Source organism: Coenobita brevimanus, chromosome 1 (assembly GCF_032717465.1).
Source record: "Coenobita brevimanus isolate Jiangsu-jjx chromosome 1, ASM3271746v2, whole genome shotgun sequence".
In the NCBI taxonomy this organism is placed as follows: Eukaryota; Metazoa; Arthropoda; class Malacostraca; order Decapoda; family Coenobitidae; genus Coenobita; species Coenobita brevimanus.
In genome coordinates this window covers 64,180,936-64,200,545 of record NC_136954.1, presented here as the reverse complement: position 1 = coordinate 64,200,545, position 19,610 = coordinate 64,180,936, and the positions used below count along the sequence as shown (strand labels likewise).

Genomic DNA, 19,610 nt, shown 5'->3' with positions numbered 1-19,610 from the left:
GTATTTGGGTAGTGTGATGAGTAAGGATGGAGGTTTGGAGGGTGAAGTGCTTGAAAGGGTACAGCAGGGAAGAAAGGTTGCTGGTTCCTTGGAAGCAGTGATAAGAAACAGGGAAGTGAGCATGGAAGTGAAAAAGTTACTACATGACAGTATTGTGATACCAACTCTAACGTACGGAAGTGAAGCTTGGACATTGTTGGAAGGACACAAGTCAAGAGTGAGAGCAGTGGAAATGAGTTATTTAAGAGGAGCCTGTGGAGTCACATGGAGAGACAGGCTGACGAATGAGGATATAAAGGAGCGTTGTGGTGTGGATGTAGATGTGATAGGAAGCGTTATGAGGAACACACTGAGGTGGTTTGGCCATGTGGAGAGGATGGAGGGTGAAAGACTGACGAAGAGAGTGTATGTGAGTGAGGTGGAGGGGGGAAGAGGGAGGGGGAGGCCGAGGATGAGATGGAGGGATGGGGTGGAGAGGTATATGAGAGAGGGGGGTGTGAGTTGGGAGCAGGGCAGTGAAATGGCGGGGGACAGGGCGACTTGGAGGCGATTTGTTTGTGGCCACCTCAAACGGGATTGAGGTGTCTGGCAATAGATAGATAGATAGATAAATTCATTCATTCATCATCCAATTCTACACTGAAACCTTACTCATCTCCCCCACAAACACTCCCACGTCAGGCCATTTGTCCCACAGATTCGTGGGAAATTCCCACGAAGTGGCATCCTGATGGAACTGTCTATTGTCATTTGCATATAAAGTGGCCACCGATACCTTCCCGATTTCATGTTCAACTACCAATTTGTTTCGGTTTTACAATTCAATTCGGCAAAAATTAGTTTTTGTTTTTTTTCCCAGCTATTGTTCCATGCGTGGTCACTTCAGGATTTCTATTGATTATTATATGTAGAACTAAAGCGAATATAATTAACAGAAACGTCGGTAAGTGTAGAAGGAATGCCATAAAAATACGACTCAAGTTCGGGGAACTACAACATGGCGGCTAAGGAAGAATTCATTGAAGAAATCTTTAACTCGAGTAGTTCTGCGAACGAAGACGAAATAGTTCACATCATACTGAATGACGAAGAGAGTCAGTGTCCCGAGGCTGGAAGTGCTGCGCTTGATAATTGCACTTCACAGGTCATAGCCGAGGGAGATGACACAGATAATCAGCAAGACAGTGGTCAGTAGTATATGCCATTTTGTTCACTGAATTTTGCTAGGTAGAGTATCGAATTTCCGGTGAATTAACGGACACCGAAATTAATATTCTTATTAATGGACCAGTAATTTCAAGCACTTTCTCTTCAATAAGCATCCGTTGCAAGTCCTTTTATTAATACATTTCCACACGGGAGCTGCTTTTACATATTTTCTATCATTCACAGATTGTCTTTTATCAATAGCATTTCAAAATACTGTACTTGAACTGCATTTGTGGTTTTTCAATATTATCCAAGTGAGGGATGAGGATTACCATTCATATGCTACCTAGGAGAAAATTGACTCGACGAAAATTGTGTGTCCCACCTCACCAATAATATTGTATGTTTGTTATTTTATTCTTGTTACTTTCGGAGGCTATATTCAGCTTGGGAAGGATATAAAACTGGAGGAATTTGCCACAAGCCTTCATTAACCCTTTCACAGGGCATATTACTCCATATTGTTTGTCAGTTACATCACATTTCTTCTGCGTACAGGGTGACCCAAAATGAATGCAACTCATAAAAGTGTGTCATGTATACAACAGATGAGATTATTTTAATTTTGCATTCATGTTAAGCTGAGTTGATAACAAAACAGTCCTGAAAGTTTTGGTTCTGCAATTCAAATGGTCTGTTGTGTATGACCTTTCCAAAATGTGTACTAAATAATCATCTCCTTGTCACAGGCACACCTGAATGTGAAATTGTCAATTACGCAGAAACACTCCTCTCTTCGGATGGCACTGATGTTGACTGTGATTTCTGTTTTCAGATCTCAGATTGTCTGGGGATGGTTTTCATAAACATGATCCTTCAGGTAATCCCACAGATAGAAATCTGGGGGATTTAGGTTGGATGAGTGGGCAGGCCCACTTAGGGTCACACCTCCTACTGATCAGTTGAAACCCCGAATCATTGTCGCAGCCACATCATCGTTTGGGTTGAAGTGTGTGAGGTGGCCCCATCTAGCTGGAACCATTGCTTCCCATGAGTGATACCCGTATGTCTTCATAGTGCTATGGGTTGCATTCATTTTGGGCAACCCTGTAAAATAATTTTTCAGGGTGTGCCTGGCTGAAATTGCCATTTTCCAGGAGCCTTGTGGGAAACTGGACACTTAAGCTAGGCACAGCTTGAAATATTTTGTTCATGTTATGTTCAATGATTGTAATGTACAGTCGGCCTAAGAAGTGACGGCGGAGTATCCAGAAGTTTTCGGTCAGCGATAGTGCACATACTCTTCCTTATATCTCTACGAGGTGAAACCTAATACGTAAAATTGTTACAAAAAACAATAAATCAATGCTAGAGTACCTGTATATTTCAAAATTGTAGAAAGCAGTTCGTTAGTTACAATAATAGGAAATTCTAAACGGAAAGTAATCCCTCTAATATCCGAACGCCCAATATCCGAACGCCCAATATCCGAACATCCCCACTAACTGGACATAATTGTCCCAGGATCCAATATTCCCAAAATGGGCCAAAAACCGCAAAAAATTTGAAAAAAATCCGACTTTTTTCCCACCCGTAATTTAAAATTGCCGCGTGGTGCCGAACAGCTGTTACACCATGGTCCCTTCACCCCTTCCTTCCTCCCCCCTCCCCCCTCCCCTGTCAGGGTTGCCATTTGGTATTTTTCATTACCAAGTGTGGGCCAATTTTATAACGAAAAATTCGTTTGGGAATGAATCAGAATAATGCATTACCAAATGGATTTTTCACATGTAACGGCCATGCCACGTTGAGTACACCGCTTCCCGTCCGATCAGCGAAGTTAAGCAACGTTGGGTCTGGTTAGTAATTGGATGGGTGACCGCCTGGGAACACCAGATGCTGTTGGCATCCCTACATGTCAAGTGGGATTGGTGGAGGATTAGTGCCCCTCCCTGTAAAACAATTAACTCTAAGCCCTTGACCACCCCATTTGGGATACATGGCATCTGGCAATGGATGGATGGATGGATGAGGATACACAGGATGGAGATGGTGGATTGTTTGCTCTCTCTGATTAATCTGCTACCCTACATAGCGTGATAATAATCCACATGGTGTTAATTATAAGGAGAGTGATTACATGTATTTCCACTTGTATATATAATTAGTGAATAATAAATGCTAGCTTTACGAATTTGGTAATGAGAAGTTAAATTTGGTAATGAAAGTTGAGGAGATCGGTAATGTGGCCGTTGCGATCTGGCAACTCTGTTACCCCCCCATCATCAATAGTCACAGCCTAACTTCGATCGAGAGCAGATACTTATAGCAGTCCAAGCCACAGGTGCTTGTTTTTTGTGAATAAACAGTGAATAAACTGCAATACTTCGCCACTAGAACACACGGGAATTTACAGTGTTGTGCAGTGTTAAGAAATTAGAATTTAGAGTGCAGAGGATAACTGTGGACTGCAAACTGGCGGTTCAAACCAGTCCAGGAGCCACGAACTTGTAAGTACCCAGAATGTTTAATATTGTATAAACTCACCACTAAAACCTCATTTTATGGTTCTTTTGCATTTATTTCAGTCTTTTATGTCCCTTATTGGTGTGATTTGGGTCTTAAATAGGTGCAATGCATGTCCAAAGGGAGTTGTATAGGTGTTTTTCTGAGTTAGGGTCCATAAGTACAAGTCCAGGAGGCTGGTGCCCAATATCCGGACAGGATCACTATCCGGACATGCCTTTGGCTCTATTACATCGGATATTGGAGGGATTACTGTACAGTAATTGAAATTTCACAACAATCGCTCAGGGACTGTCAGGATAATTTGTGGAGTTCAATTCTAGTATGGTAACATGCAATAATTTTTTAGTAGTGTAAGACTGAACAGAAGGGAGCTTCAATAAGCAATTAAAATTAGTAATTATTATTTATAAAATAATTTCCGTTACAATACTAGGGAATAATTTAAAATCGTTGATTTCCGTTTCCAACTTCTCAATGGACATCGACAGAAAGCTGGAAGGCGGCGTAAAGCCAGTAAGCTATTTTAAATGTTTCCATCAACACGCACGAAAGGAGATAATATTTATTCAAAGACATGCAGCTGTTACACTGCCTTTGACCAGTTTTTGATTAAGAAAAATCTCTGGAATATTTTATATAAACCAGAGGGCTATCTGTGAAAGAAGTATAAAAAAAGAACCTCGAAATTTGTCTGGAAGTCGGAGCTCCTCGGAGAATGCTAACTTCTGTCATAGTCTGGTATCCTCAGTGCATAATCGATTAGCAAGAGTAATAAAATGCGAGGTTTATAAACAAATCATTGAGGTCAAAACCTCCAAATCAGCATTTTCTGTTCAGCAGGACATTATAGTTTATTTAAAATGACAGATATTAAGATTAAAAGATGGAGTAAAGAGTGTGTGCTTTTGCACTGCAAGAGTTTTTGATCTCATGCTTTGGTCCTGTTTATTGCCTGGTGTAAGAGAAAAAGGCAGAATCTGTCATACCTCCTTACAAGTAAAAATAATTTTGTATTAATTGGGAATAAAGTTGCTAATTATAATTGTTACTGGCAAGAGGAAGACGGAAGAAAAGGCAGGATGGTCTTGTTGCTAAATTTCATTGTTATGGCATCCTTATTGTTGCTGTATCATCACCATAGCATTTGAAAATAAGGCAATGTATTGCAGTCACAAGAATTTTCCTTAACTGGTCTTCAAAACTAGAGCATCTGTATTTGAAATCCTGGGAAACAAATAAATGAGGAACACTGAGTTATAGGCCTACTGCCCACCGTGCGCGGAGTAATACATTTGACATTCATTCAGATCAGAAAAGGTAACTAAGTGTTAACTTCTAATATATCACTGCTTCCTGTTATTCATTTTACACCATTCTTAGCGCGATATAATATATATTTGATATGATGTGATGAAGGCTTTGAATGTTTACCTTATATTCACTGTTTTCATTGAACGTATGGCAGTGCAGAGTGACTGAAGCAATCTGAAACTCTGCCATCACTTGTTGGGGCGACTGTACAGTAGAGAGAAATATAATGAATTAGGGTGGTTGCCTTTCAGAGTAGGTGTTCCGAATGTTGGTCCAACTCAGTGACAGAATAACACATCAGGGGCAGGATACTCGAAGCCTCATGTAATTTACATGAGCAAACACCCTGTAGCTTTCTTAGGTTAAGGGAATTTCCAGTGTGGTTACTATCCTTGTTACAGGCCATATTCAAAGCTTATTTACACCCAAGTATCTACCAGTAATATAATATAGCACTAGCCATGTGTGTGTGTGTGTGTGTGTATTTTGGACAGCTGAAACACATTCAAATTGCACCAAGATTGGCACAAAAATCGCAAAAAAATTTGCTGATGTGAAAAAACATGGTCCCATCACGATTGAAAAACTTTTACCATATTTAATGAGCGATCACACTCTGACAAAAAAACGTCGCTCCAGGCACCCGCAGTGGGATCTCCATAGAATTTTTTGCCTTAGGTACAGCTAAAATAAACTACAGCAGTGCAAGAGCCCTCTGCAGGAGCAAGTGCAAGGGGCCTGAAGGGCCCACGAGCACTTGTCCAATCTATTGTATGCCCTCATGTAAATTGTGCATTGGCTGTAAGTCACTCAGCCAATCACAATGTAGGTTTATGTATTGAGTTTAAAGAGGATTCTACCCAACTTCAAAACATGAATGCAGGCAGCTCAGCCGATCACCATAAATAAACATGGTTATCGGAGTAAGGCGGATGGAGGCTGTTATGGTTTTAGCTACTTGAGCAGTACACATGTCTGGAGATGCAATGGTTTCATTCATGAAATAAAGAATTAACATAGTTACCAGTGCGATGAAATACTGAATCGGCACTTTTAATAGGAAAATATACAGTATATATACCGGTGTATATATATATATATATATATATATATATATTAACATATATGTTCATACACACCTAATATTTTGAAATATGATCACAAATTGTGCCTAATATAATTATTGATAATTAATCAGGATTCAGAGTAAAAATGTGCTAAAGTTAGTGGATATTTTCTCTTTAAGATTGACCTCGACAGACTTCTGTTTTGCATAAGTATTGATTTACAGTGGAAACAAATGTATTTTCTTGTTAAGTCAATATTTATACAAACTACAGTCTGTCAAGCTGAGTTGTCAGGCTAAAAGCAAAACGCTTCTGTTAACTTTAGGTAGTGTTTGCTCTGAAACTCGATTTTTTTATCTGTTAAATTCAACACAAAATTTTGACCGGATTTCAGATAATTAGGTGTGTGTGAACCTATATGGTGATAAAAATTATAATATTTTACATTTTTATCTGTCTATTGCCAAATACCTTAATTCCATGAGGGGTGGCCACGAACAAATTGCCTCCATGTCGCCCTCTCCCCCAGCGTTTCACTGCCCTCCCCCCAGCTCACACACCCCTCTCTCATATACCTCTCCACACCATCCCTCCATCTCCTCTTTGGCCTCCCCTTCCCTCTTCCCCCCCCTTCCACCTCTTTCACATACCGGTACACTCTCCCCATTTGTCTCTTGCCCTCCATGCTCTCCACATGGCCAAACTACTTCAGTGTATTTCTCCTAATGCTTTCTATCATATCCACATCCACACCACAATGCTCCTTCACTTCCTTATTGGTCAGTCTGTCTCTCCATGTAACTCCACATACTCTGCTCAGAGAACACATTACCAGCTGTGATAGCGAAGCTGGTATTTTTTTCAAATTGTCTATCTGTCTGTGTATCTGTTATAGTAGCCGCAGCGAGAAATGAACGCTGTGGTGGGGCAGCCGGGATGACCTGGGATTCCCCCACTGTAGCCATATCCACATGTCACCGACCATCGGCCACCGCTGCAGCCCCGCTCCATGATCCTTACCCTGTGTCTCTGGCTTTCTCTTTCTCTCTCGGTTTCTATATAAACTGGTGTATTTCCGAAACTAATTATGAAATTATTATGACTTTTGTTCCACACCACCTTTGAGGTAAAAATCAAGGAGAGTTTTCTGTATAAAGGTTTCCCCTCCCCTCCTAAATGTGGCATATGAGCGGGGGAGTGCGGCCTTGCCGATACCTCCGCCTGACCTATAATTATACACTCGCAAGAACTGACCTGCCCTCAGACAAGGGGGGGGAAACCTTTATACAGAAAACTCTCCTTGATTTTTACCTCAGTGGTGGTGTGGAACAAAAGTCATAATAATTTCATAATTAGTTTCGGAAATACACCAGTTTATATAGAAACTGAGAGAGAAAGAGAAACCCAGAGACACAGGGTAAGGATCATGGAGCGGGGCTGCAGCGGTGGCCGATGGTCGGTGACATCCTACCTCTATGGTCGGTGACATGTGGATATGGCTACAGTGGGGGAATCCCCGGATTTCCGGCTGCCCCACCACAGCGTTCATTTCTCACTGCGGCTACTATAGCACTGTAACTTCACAACCACTTAAGACATCATCACAAAATTTTACAGGTATGTAGTAGGGATGAAAATCTCCTACAAGTTCGAAATGGGTGAAAGTAGGTCAAGGTCTGTGTCTGTTACCACAATAACATTGCAGCTGCTCAAGATATCATCACAAATTATTACAGGGGTTTAGTAGGGCTGAAAATCTACAAGTGTGTAGTAGGGATGAAAATCTACAAGTCTGAAATTGGTGAGAGTAGGTCAGGGTCTGTGTGTCTGGTAGCAATTTTGCAGCCACTCAAGGTATCATCACAAAATTTTAACAGGTAGGTAGTAGGGATGAAAATCTCCTGCAAGTTTGAAATTGGTGACAGTAGGTCAAGGTTATATTCCGAGTCGTGCTAGACATGTATCGGCTTGCGGCTGGTGTGATTCCCCCCCTTGGGGGGACTTCTAGTTTTGATATTATTGTTATTATTGATATTATTCTTTCAGAATGAAAGACTGACTAAGAGGGTGTATGTAGGTGAGGTGGAGGGAGGGGTAGACCGAGGATGAGGTGGAGGGATGAAGTTGAGAGGTGTATGAGGGAGGGGGGGGTGAGTTGGGGGGAGGGTAGTCAAATGGTGGGTGACAGAGTGACTTGGAGGCGTTTTGTCTGCGGCCACCCTTTGCGGGATTAGGGCGTCGGGCAATAGATAGATAGATAGATAGTTTCAGACAAAAACACAGTTATGAGATTTTGATTCATTTTTGCAGTATTTTGGACACTTATAAGACACTTTTCTTCAGTGGCATTTTTGTTGCAAATTATTTTTATTTTACTTCTGAATTTTAGGCTGGGTTAGGTTTGATTAAGTTATCTTTAAAAAAAAAAAAAAAAAAAAAAAAAAAATGCCATAGAAGAAAAGTACCTTAGAATTGTCCAAAACACTGAAAAAATTGGATCAAAATCTCATAGTTGTGTTAAGGCTGAAGCTTTCATTTTACTACATTTCCACCAGGGCTGTGGAGGCGGTATCCAAAACGCCCAGCTCCAGCTCCTTGATTTCATGTGTGTCCGACTCCAACTCCGCTCCTTAGACTTTCTCTATGATAAATTTGTCACGATGAGCCTTCTTTGACTTGCACATGCTCAAAATTCCCACCTAACAGCTTATGGGCAGTGGCAGACGCTTCCATGTCACTTTATACAGTACTACTGTGTAACCATTTCGTTCCTAGTAATTTCATATTAAAAAAACTCCATCCATCATCATCCAATCCTACGTTGCCCCATAAGGAGCGTAGAAGCCCGGGGCTAGGCGAGTTGGTCCTGACATTTAAGATGAGAGTGACCAGCCTCACTTACAGCACCTCCAACCCTGCTGAAAGTCACAGTCATGAGCTATGGGCCAATATGATGATGCTCTTGTTTTGAGCATAAGTTGTAAGAACACCATGTAAGTTACAGCGGAGAATTACAACCAGATATGGTGGCCTCCATGCTTTGACTGTGGCTTGTAAGAACCTCATCATTGTTACCTCGAGTCACATGGAACTCGGTGAGAAACTTGAATGTAAATCCATTCAAGGATCTGGCACCAGATACAAAAAGCCCTCCTTATTATGTCACTTTGGGGGGGTGGGGGTGGGAGGTGCTTAGTCTGCATTAGACTTAAAAAAAATAATAATAATAAAGTTCTGCTGTTTCCTATGCTGATCTGCCAATTTGTCCAATTTATGCCCTGGATGTGTGGAAAAAGGTGTGATATTTTGGAACATATCCCTGACAAGGACCATCTATTATAGATAACAGAATAGGTGGATTTCAGAGCTGGTGTTCTGGGTGCCGGCACTGCTCAGTGTGGGTCGGGAGCAGCAACGCATTACTGTCACCCAAGAGGAGTTGCAGCGACGTGTGGCTCCACCAGAATGTCTCAGGTGGGTAATGGAACTACAATATGGTTATTTTAACTTGATAAAAATCCCTATACCTTTCAACTTAAGCTCATCAAATGTTACACAGCCAGAGGTTAGTCTTCAAGGTGAAAGGTATAGTGATTTTTATCCTCCCAGCTTCATTCTGATTGCCTCTTTTAGCTGTCATAATTCTGATGCATATTAGGCCCCATCAATGGTCTGACCTTGCAAGTACCATAGCTAATCATGAGAACTCCCTCAGTGTCCCAAAGCCCTGAGGCCATCACCTTGGTGACGGATGCCACTTGCTTGAATATTTTGGAAAGTGGAGAACCATGGTGTTTCCAATGCTTGCTTTGATTCTTTGATTCAGGTTCGAAGTGGTGAACCCATGTCTCATCTTGGGTCACAAATTTCTGTAAGAAATTGGCTGGATCAGCTTGGAAAAAAGCTAAAAGTGTCCTAGAAGTTTCTAATCCAATCAGCTTCTGGTCTGGTGTCAACATTCTGGGCACCCATCTTGCAGACAGCATGTTCATACCTAAGGTGTCAGTCAAAACAATGCACACTGAGCTATCGCTGATGCCCATGATGTTGGCTGTCTGTTGCACAATCAAACGTCTGTTATTCAAGACCATGCGGTGAATGTCCTTCACTTGATTGTCCTTAGTTGGAGATTTTGGCCATCCTGGCCATGAGTCTCTGCAGATACTTGATCACAGCGTGGACTACATTCTTGTCCACATTGGGGTTTTGCTCCAGCCCACTGAATTTCAATGAGCCTCACCTGCAAACATCTAAAGATCTGAGTTTTTGTGTTTAGTCATATGAGGCTTCATAACATACAGTTGTACCCAGAAGTTGTGGTTTCTCTTGTTTTTTCTGGGTGAAGCTGAGAACTTTTTGAAGAACCCAGTTATTGGCAAAGTAAATGTTCATTTCATTTTTTTTTTCCCCTCCCTTCTGTTTCCGCAGTACAGAGTATTAAATAGAAATAGGAGCAACACATGTCTTGGGTCAGCTATAGGACAGTGGGTGCTGGGTGGCAAATAAAGTGGCTTAGTGGTATCAGGAAAGTTTTGTAAGCCATTGTCTTCACCCCAAGGAGGTACTACCATAAGAGTGGTTAGGCTACCAGCATGATTAGTAGTTGCCTAACCCTAGAACGCTGTCATCCGATGGGACAGACCCATGTGCCCTTCGTCGTGTGATCTCAAGGGCTCCCACAAGGTGGCAGCACTTGAGTGTCTGTGTATCCTCACATTTCATTTGCCTTTTGTTGAGGAAAGGTGAGTTGTTTTTCCTCTGCTTTTTCTGTGTTTTTTTTCAATTTTGTACCAGACAGATCAGATGACTGTATTACGTGTAGTATGGCATATCCATCCCGTGTATCAGATGACAGTAATAAGTGCAAAATTTTGGGAATTACAACATACAAACATTGGAGCTTGGTTGTAAACAAAAGCATCTGTATGTTTGTAGCTATGTTGATAACTATGTATGAAGCTATGTTTGTTGCTCTGTATCTGTGTACTTAACCATATAGCTATGTTTGTAGCCACATTTATGTATGTAGTTATGTTTGTAGCTATGTTGCTATGCATATACCTGTATACAGTAATTCCTCACTTATCTGGACATGCAGGATCCGGCCCTGTTCATTATCTGGGCGCTGGACCATGGCTTTATCAAACCATTATCCGAATTTACCTGCTAGTAACTGGTCGTAAAAGTCCCCGAGAACTTCGGCTGGCCAGCCGACATGTTCAGAAACTCAGTATTGTGGCTGCTGGGCTCGAGTCGTGAGTGGGAAGTAGGCCTAAGCCCACAACCAGAGCTAAAATGTCCATCCGCCCCTGTACTGAATGGTCAAAGTCGGGTGCTTGTCCGATCACTCCCAATGAACCTCGAGCACCCAAGTAATACGATTGTAACCCACAAGCAGTGTCGGAACATCCATACACATCCCCACTTAATGTCCAAAGTTGCCCAGCCACCGGAATAAGTCATTTCTAACTGCCACCAAGCCAGTAACACAGACCACAAGCTATGAGTACATGTTTGGTGACAGCGCAGCCGTTAGCCTCACTACCAAACCTCTAAAGTCACCTGGTCACCGGGAGTTGTGTTTCTGCATGGCCTCTGGGCATGTAACACTGACCGCTAGCCATGAGTAAATGTATGTTAGAAGCGCCCGCCACCTCTACTCCGAATGGCGGAAGTCCCCCAGCCTTCGGGATTAGTGTGGAAACACCCCACCACACGCCCCAGTCCATTTCCCTACTGTATGGTGATAGTCTCCTGGCAGGCTGCATTAGTCATGCACAGTCTGAGGTGGTGATGTACTAGTCATCCACTGTTATCGTCATATGAAGACCCTTGCCTGGGCAAACAGAAGTGAACCTTACATGCAGATGTCAGTTTGCAGCATTTTGCTTCCTCTGTGTTTGGAGGCAAGTGTGGGGTGTGATATGGCAGTGCTGTACTGCTTGCAGGCCTACAAGCCCACACCTCAGTTCCCACCTTTGTCTCTCCTGTGAGTGGTAACACATGCAAGTATGGCTGTGAATGGGGTTGCTTTTGTGGTGGTCCCCTACCTTCTTCAGGTTGTGGCCCTCCTCTGCTGCATTATCATGTTTGTGATGATGGTCCCACCACCACCCGAGAAGCGGAAGAGGAAGGTTTTGACCCTGGAGAAGAAGTATGAAATATTGAGCGCGGTTGACAAGGGCTGGACCACAGGATGCATACTGTTTGAATATGATCTATCCCATTCAACATTGTTTGACATCTAGAAGTGACCTGACAAGCATATGCAGTACGGATAGGACTTCAGCAAAAGCACACGTAGGGGTGACAGGAAGATCATGGCCTAGGCCTGATACGCCATTATTGACTGGTCGACATTGATGTGGTTTCACCAGCAACGTGCTGCCAGTGTGCTAGTGCATGGGACCAAGGTGAAGGCTGCAACTGAGAAGTTAGCACGCTTGCACAACGTACACGACTTCAAGAGATGGCTCTTTCGCTTCAAGCTTCAGCATGGACTTACTGGCGGTAAAGTAAATGGCAAGGCCTTGGATGCGGCAGCAGAAAAAGTAGACCTTTTTGCCAGAAAGTGCAGTGCCTGATCAAGGTCAAGGGCCTTGCCCTCAGTGAAGTCCGTAACGGTGACGAAACTGTTCTCTTCTACCGCTTATTGCCCATCAACACCCTGGCAGAGGAGGAGAAGTATCAATGAGCATTGCCACAGATAGACATAGAGAGATAGGAAGGTTGGTTGTAGATTGTCGAAGCACCTCCAGTATAAATTCGTGAGGCGTTGTGTGGGTGAAACTTGCCGGTGCTTAGGAAAATGGTGTATCGTCGACTAGAGTCAATAGGTAGGTCTTTCTCTCTTTCTCACCTTCCCTTTGTGTATCATAAGCGAGGTGAGTTACAGAGCACTCTTGGATTATGGAGTTTGTTGTACTGTACACAGTTATATCGAAGAGTGATTGACAGCGTAACGTAGAGTGACGTCAAACCTCCTAGCTGACCCTATCTCCTTTATTCCGCCCTGGATTTTATTCTCAGGTGCTGTCTAACCCCTTCTCTCTGGTTCTCTAGCTGGTTCTCTAACCCTCCTACATGTGATTTTGGACTTATATCCCCCTCTGGCTTCTGGCTAAAGTGTGTGGGCGTATGTGTACATGTGTGTGTGTGTGTGTGTGTATGTGTGTCAGTCATGTTTCCAGCACCTGATCAGAGGTGTTTGGCATTCTTGATTAGTCTAGGCTGTGGGATGTGTAGTTGTCTCCTCCTGGAGAACTTAAGACATAACTGCCTGTTTTACATAGTGTTACCTATAGCTTTGTAGTTACATACCGTAGTTGCATATACTGTACAGTCATCCCTTAACATCCGCGTTTTAAACATACACAGTTTTACATATCCGTGGGTGGATATAACATAAACGGTTTTAAATATCTGCAGGTGGATACAGTACCGGAGCTGGATTCACTAAAGCATTTTATGTCGTTGAACTCTGCTGACACTGTTCACTGCAAATGTAACATTATCCCAGGCACAGTTCATCACTGTTTTAGTGATTGCACTATCCAGTGAATCAAATATAACACTCTTCCTTTTGGCCACTTCATTTATTAATGCCATTAATTCATCAGGGGAGAAGTTTAGGACTGACTAGGAGTATTTCTTTTCTTCCATGTTCTCCTGAGCTGGTCTAAACTGGTTTGCAGCCCTCTCCCCCCCTTCCCTCTCTCTCGTACCCCTCGATGAGCTGGTCTAAACTGGTTTGCTGCCCTCCCCCCCCTTCTCTCTCTCGTACCCCTCGATGAGCTGGTCTAAACTGGTTTGCTGCCCTCCCCCTCTCTCTCTCTCGTAAATAATATGGACCCATATTGCACTGAAATCTTACGAGAGTGGCTGAAAGTGTTATTTTATATTATACTGTGAATTATGTTGATAAAATGCAAGTGGTTAAGTGATATTTTTGCGATAATAAGAGACGTCATGATGCTAAGCGGATTAGCCAGCGAACTTTTTTGCGGTTGCAGATTGTGCGGGTATGCTATGAATTGACTCATGACATTATAACAGTAAGTGGTAGTAAAAGTCATTCATGAAGTTTAATAAAGCACAGTCAGTACGTTGTCATCACAGCTGCTGCAGCCAAAGGGTTAATGGGGGTCCAGGGATGTTCTTAAAGGGGGCAGCAGATATCCGTGGATTTTTAACATACTCGGGTGTCTCTGTTACCTAACCCCCGTGGATGTTAAGGGAGCACTGTAGTATTGTGTTGTAACATATTATGCCTACAGAAGACTGTGTCTGGTCGGAAGTTATCCAAACAACATGTCTGTTTTGTGTCGTGTCAATGCTAACGGGATGCACCGCCTCAAGCCCATTGTTGTTGGGCGTGCAAAACAACCACGTTGTCCGCGGGTTGATGGATAGCCTGCCTGTTATGTGGTACCATTCTGTAAAGGCCTGGTTTACTGCCAAGATTTTTGGAGACTGGCTCCACAGACACTTTGTCAAGGACGTTATCCGTTATCAAACGGAGGTCCTCGGTATCACTTGTGACCAGGTGAAGGGACTCCTGCTCCTGGACAGTGCGCCTGCACATCCATCTGAGATGATGACTGGTGGATTAGGTGCATGTTTCTGCCACCGAATATTACTGCTCTGATTCAACCATTGGACCAGGGTGTTATCGTGGCTGCAAAGAGACTGTACCGGCAGAGGTTCCTGAACGAGGTGCTGGTGCTGTTGGAGGACTAGGATGGGGTTGAGGACACAAGTGGGTAGCAGACCTTGCAGAATCTTCGGCATTATGACCTGAAGTCTGCAGTGTTCAACTGGGCGAACGCGTGGAAGGAAGTCTCTGTTAAAACCTTCAAAAGTGGTTGGTCTCGTCTCCTCTAGGGAATCAAATCCGATCATGATTTTTAAGGGTTTGACATGGATGATTTCCCCTGCCGTCTTCAAACAGCAGGAGAGCAGGTGGATGTCAATGACATGAGGGATTAGCTGGACAACAACGGCGGCAGTCCCGGTTATCAGACCATGTCTGATGAGGAGATTGCCGCTGCTGCCCCTGCGGGCACGAAAGAGGACAGTGAGACCAATGAGGATGAGGACCCTGACTTGCAGCCCCCCATAACTCCTTCACTTCCTCATCTCAGTGCCCTTCATGCCAGTCTTCAGGGGGTGCTGGAGTATGTCGAGCACCCACACTGTGACAGGGAGCTGGTGCCGCTCAGCCTGGCAATGGAGCTGTGGGCAGTCCGGGATGCTGTCATCCTGCTGCAGAATCGTTGGTCCTCTTGTCAGACCAGGATCGACTCTATCTTCAAGCTTGCCTCCCCCACAAGTGCCAGCCCATTCTCACCACCACCTTGTTTCCTGCCTTCACCATTGGACCTGCAACCAAGCACATCGACAGCCGCTGAGTCTTCGTTGGACATAAGTATGAGGCTGTCTTCGGAGTCTCTTGAGGGGGCTAGGCCACCAACACCGCGCCGCACATGACGACTCATCACCCAGGTCCAGCAGCTACAGGAGGAGGAGGAGGAGAAGTTATTCAGCCATTGCCAAGTGCAAAGGTTAGCCACTAGACCACATGGGACAACTGTGCCCCCGCTGGAGGTGTGAAAGTTATGAAGCTTGTCTGCAGTGCACTGGGTGGCAAGTACCCCTGTTCAGTCCCTTAACCCTAAGGTCACACTTAATGACCTCGTCCCATGTCTTTCTCAGTCAACCCCTCATAACCCCACCCCCAATATTAACACTTCTCATCTTCCTCACCCAGTTGTCATCCCCCATCCTCTCCACATGTCCAAACCACCTCAATCTACCTCTCCTCATCACAACACCAATACACTCCAGTCCCATCCTAACTCTCAACTCTTCCATCGTAATCCCAGGCCATGGACGCAGGGACGCACTGCACATCCACCTAATCATTGTCATATCTGTACGTCTGAGCCGGCGAATATCTTCCTCCTTCACTGCCCAGGTCTCACTACCATGCAGCATTACACTCCTAACACATGCTGCATACAAAGACCCCTTAGCACGTAGGGAGAGTCCTCTCAATGTCAGGAGAGGCAAGAGCTCCCTGAACTTCTTCCAACCACTTCTCACCCTAGCCACAGAGCTAGCTCCAACCCCACCTCCAGCACACAACATGTCTCCCAAATAACAAAACTCTTCCACACACTCAGGAGATTCACCAGCAAGTTCAATCCCTTCACGTCTGACAATCTCCACCTGCTCACCCTGGCACGCCATACACATAAAATCAGCATTATCTCGCAGTCTACCTCTGATACCACTACATCTCTTATGCACCCATTTATCACACACACCGCACAAGATGGAATTACTTCCCACGCCCTTGTGGCAAACTGCACATGGCCACTCTCCCTCGTCTTTGACAGTACCGCCACCAACCCTAGATATCATCACTTTTGTTTTATCTGCATTTACCCTTAAACCCTTTTGCCCCATACCATCTCTCCACTTCCTAAACCTTTCCTCCGCCTCCCTTTCGTTCTCTGCAATCAACACCAAATCATCAGCATACAACAACTCCCACGGGAGTCCGTTTCTCAAGTCACGTGAAAGGGCTTCAAGTACCATGATAAACAACATGGGACTCAAGACTGACCTCTGATGCACACCAGCATTCACGGAAAACTCAACACTCAAATCTCCATTCACTCTTACCTGGGTGTGAGCACCCACATACATAGCCATAACCACCCTAACCAGCCACTCCTCCAAGCCAAGCTTTCTCATTGCCCACTTCACCACCTCTCTAGAGACTGTCAAAGTCCTTTTCCAAATCAACAAAAACAAAATAAAGATCCCTTCTCCTACCAATATATTTTTCCTGAAGCTGTCGAACAATGAATATGGCATCAGTGGTCCCCCTACCTGGCATAAACCCAAACTGCATCTCATCAATATTCACTCCTTCTCTAATCATACCTTCTAAAACTCTCTCCATTACCTTCATTATCTGATCTAAAAGCTTTATACCTCTATAATTTCCTCTTTCCAGGGCATCACCCTTCCCTTTATACACATTTACAATTACACTCTTCAGCCAATCATGTGGGACAACACACTCATAAATAATCAATAATCCTATTTATCAGGTCAGTGACTAAACTCACCCCTGTATCGCCTGAGACCTTCAACATTTCGGCAGTCAACCCAGACACACCTGCTGCCTTCCCCACCCTCATCCTGCCTATTGCCTCACCAACAGTAGCAGTATCAATCAAAGGCCAAGGGCCAGACACTTGATCTGCTGGCTTCAAACCTTCCCTGTCCCAGTCAAACTCCTCATTCAACAATCGGTTATAATGCTCTCTCCATGCATCTTTAATATCCTCACTGTTCACCACTACCCTTCCTTCATCATTCTTCACACACTGCTTACCTATAATATCCCGATTATCCCTCTTCACTTGACCTGCCACCCTAAATATCATATTTTTCCTTTCCCCATGATGTAGCTTATCAAGTAGTAGTTCTGTGACTCAGACTTTGCCCTGTATACCTCTCTTCTAGCCCTACACTTGGCAGCCAAATATTCCTCTTTGCTACCACCCTTCTTCCATTCCCGGAAAAGCCTTCTTTTCTCCTTAACTGCAGCTTCTACACCCTCATCCCACCACCAAGTTACTTTATGTCTTGGTGGTCCTCTTGTCCAACCACATGTTACATCAGTAACTCTCAAGAAATTGTTCTTGAGGGCTCTGTACTGTTCATTAACGCCTCTGTCTACAGCTCCCTGTTCAGCCACCACTCTCCTCAACTTGCTGTAGAAGGCATCCCTTACTACTTGGTTTTTCAGCTTCGATATTTTCCTCCAAGGTACATAAGTCCTCTTTTTCATCACTTGTTCTTTAAGCATCATATCACAAATCAATAGTTTGTGCTGCTGCACACACTCCTCACTTCCCATAACTTTAACATCCTTCACTAACGTCCTATCGGCCCTCCTAACCAGAAAATAATCTATCTGACTGCTATTTCCCCCAGACTCATACGTAATTAACCTACTGTCTCTTTTCCTAAAATATGTGTTGCACACAATCATGTCCATTGCCTCCCCAGACTCGAGTATCCTTTCCCCTTCTGCATTCCTTAGACCATACGCACATCCCCCATGGACTCCTTCATAACCTTGTGCTGCTTCACCTACATGACCATTTAAGTCCCCTCTCAAAATCACTATCTCATCATCCCGCATACCACCCACTACACATATTAAATCATCCCAAAATCTATCTTTCTCTGATTCATCCAATCCTGCCTGTGGAGCATATGCTGATATAATCGCAGCTATCTTTCTTCCCAACAGAATTTTCACTACCGATATCGTATCACTTACCCTCAAAACATTCATAACATATTCCACCCATTTCTCCGCAACCATCACACCAACACCTCCATATCCGTCTGTCCCCCCCTGACAAAACAACTTATAGCAACAGTCCTTCCCAACAATCTTTCTGGCTGATCCACCCCTGTACCGGACTTCCTGCAAACACGCCACATCCACCCACCTCCTACTGAATGCCTCAACGACTTCCCCCGCTCTTCCACTCAAACTTCCCACATTCCATGAACCCACCCTCATCCCCATGGGTGATTTACTGTCCTCAGGCTTGCTTTGAAACTTATTTTGTTTTGTCATCTTCAGTATTAATAAAGGGGGACAGACACAGCACAGGTTCTACTCACTGCACAGTCCCAGGTCCAGGCAATGGATCTGGGACCCCAAGCCCACCAGCTTACCAGTGGCTGTGGTAGTGGCCTCGGGGCACCTTGCCAGGACAGCTGCAGGGACACCCTCCAAGCGCGTCTTGGCACTGCAACTATCCCGCCATTATACACCCACTGATAGGGCAGCCTCCTGGGGCGCTACTCCCAGGTTCAGGCCCCTCTCTATTGGGTGGAAGCGGCAGCCTGGGAACCGCAATGCCCTGTACCCTCTAGCACAGGCCCGAGCCCCATCTCACCCTGGACCCACGATCTATGCCGGCGGAACCCCTGCCACACCTCCCCCTAGAAGTCCGCCACTAGGTAGCAGGGGCAAAGTTTTCTGGCCGCATGCCCTTGCCGGCGCCAACCCTTGTAACGTAGTGGGATACGTTGTGTGAAATGTAAAGTGCATGTGGTGTAGTGCATAGATAGTTAGAGGAAATGTTTTGGGAGAGTACGCTGGTCTGCTCTCCATGTTACTGTCACACTGCAAAGGTCACCAAAGGGGGATGGTTAGATAGCTAGTGAAACAGGAGCTCCAGCTCTCCCTATCACCAGCGTTCCCATTCCCCTCGGGAGTACTACATTTCTAGTCACTCCCCCCCCCCTTTCACAAACTGCTTTTCATTAGCGAAAACTGATTGGAAACATTTGTTCGTTATTTCTGCTTGCATTGCTGCATCTTTACAGACCTCTCCTTCTACTTTCAGTTTGGTGATTCCTTCCTTTTGTTTCAGTTTGCCATTGACAAATCTATAAAACAGTTTGGGTTCATCCTTACATTTGTCTATTATACCTTTTTCAAAATTCCTT

General features: G+C 44.2%; 1 protein-coding gene and 1 non-coding gene across 5 annotated transcripts in view; both read left to right on the top strand.

Moving 5' to 3' along the window:
• Nucleotides 1-996: 996 nt before the first annotated feature.
• The window catches only part of LOC145412343 (transcription factor AP-2 gamma-like), a 106,701-nt gene continuing 88,087 nt past the window's right edge, over nt 997-19,610 (top strand). For all 4 annotated transcript variants that reach the window (XR_013899857.1, XR_013899814.1, XM_080283031.1 and 1 more), the window contains exons 1-2: nt 997-1,187; nt 9,422-9,530. Coding sequence is in view for 2 of the 4 variants with exons in the window: in XM_080283031.1 (XP_080139157.1) it covers nt 998-1,187; nt 9,422-9,530 (299 nt within the window). In the remaining 2 variants the exon portion in view is untranslated. The remainder of the gene's footprint in view (nt 1,188-9,421; nt 9,531-19,610) is intronic.
• Nucleotides 2,939-3,057, top strand: LOC145414993 (5S ribosomal RNA). The gene has a single exon (XR_013899989.1). It is a non-coding gene; the product is annotated as a 5S ribosomal RNA (ribosomal RNA).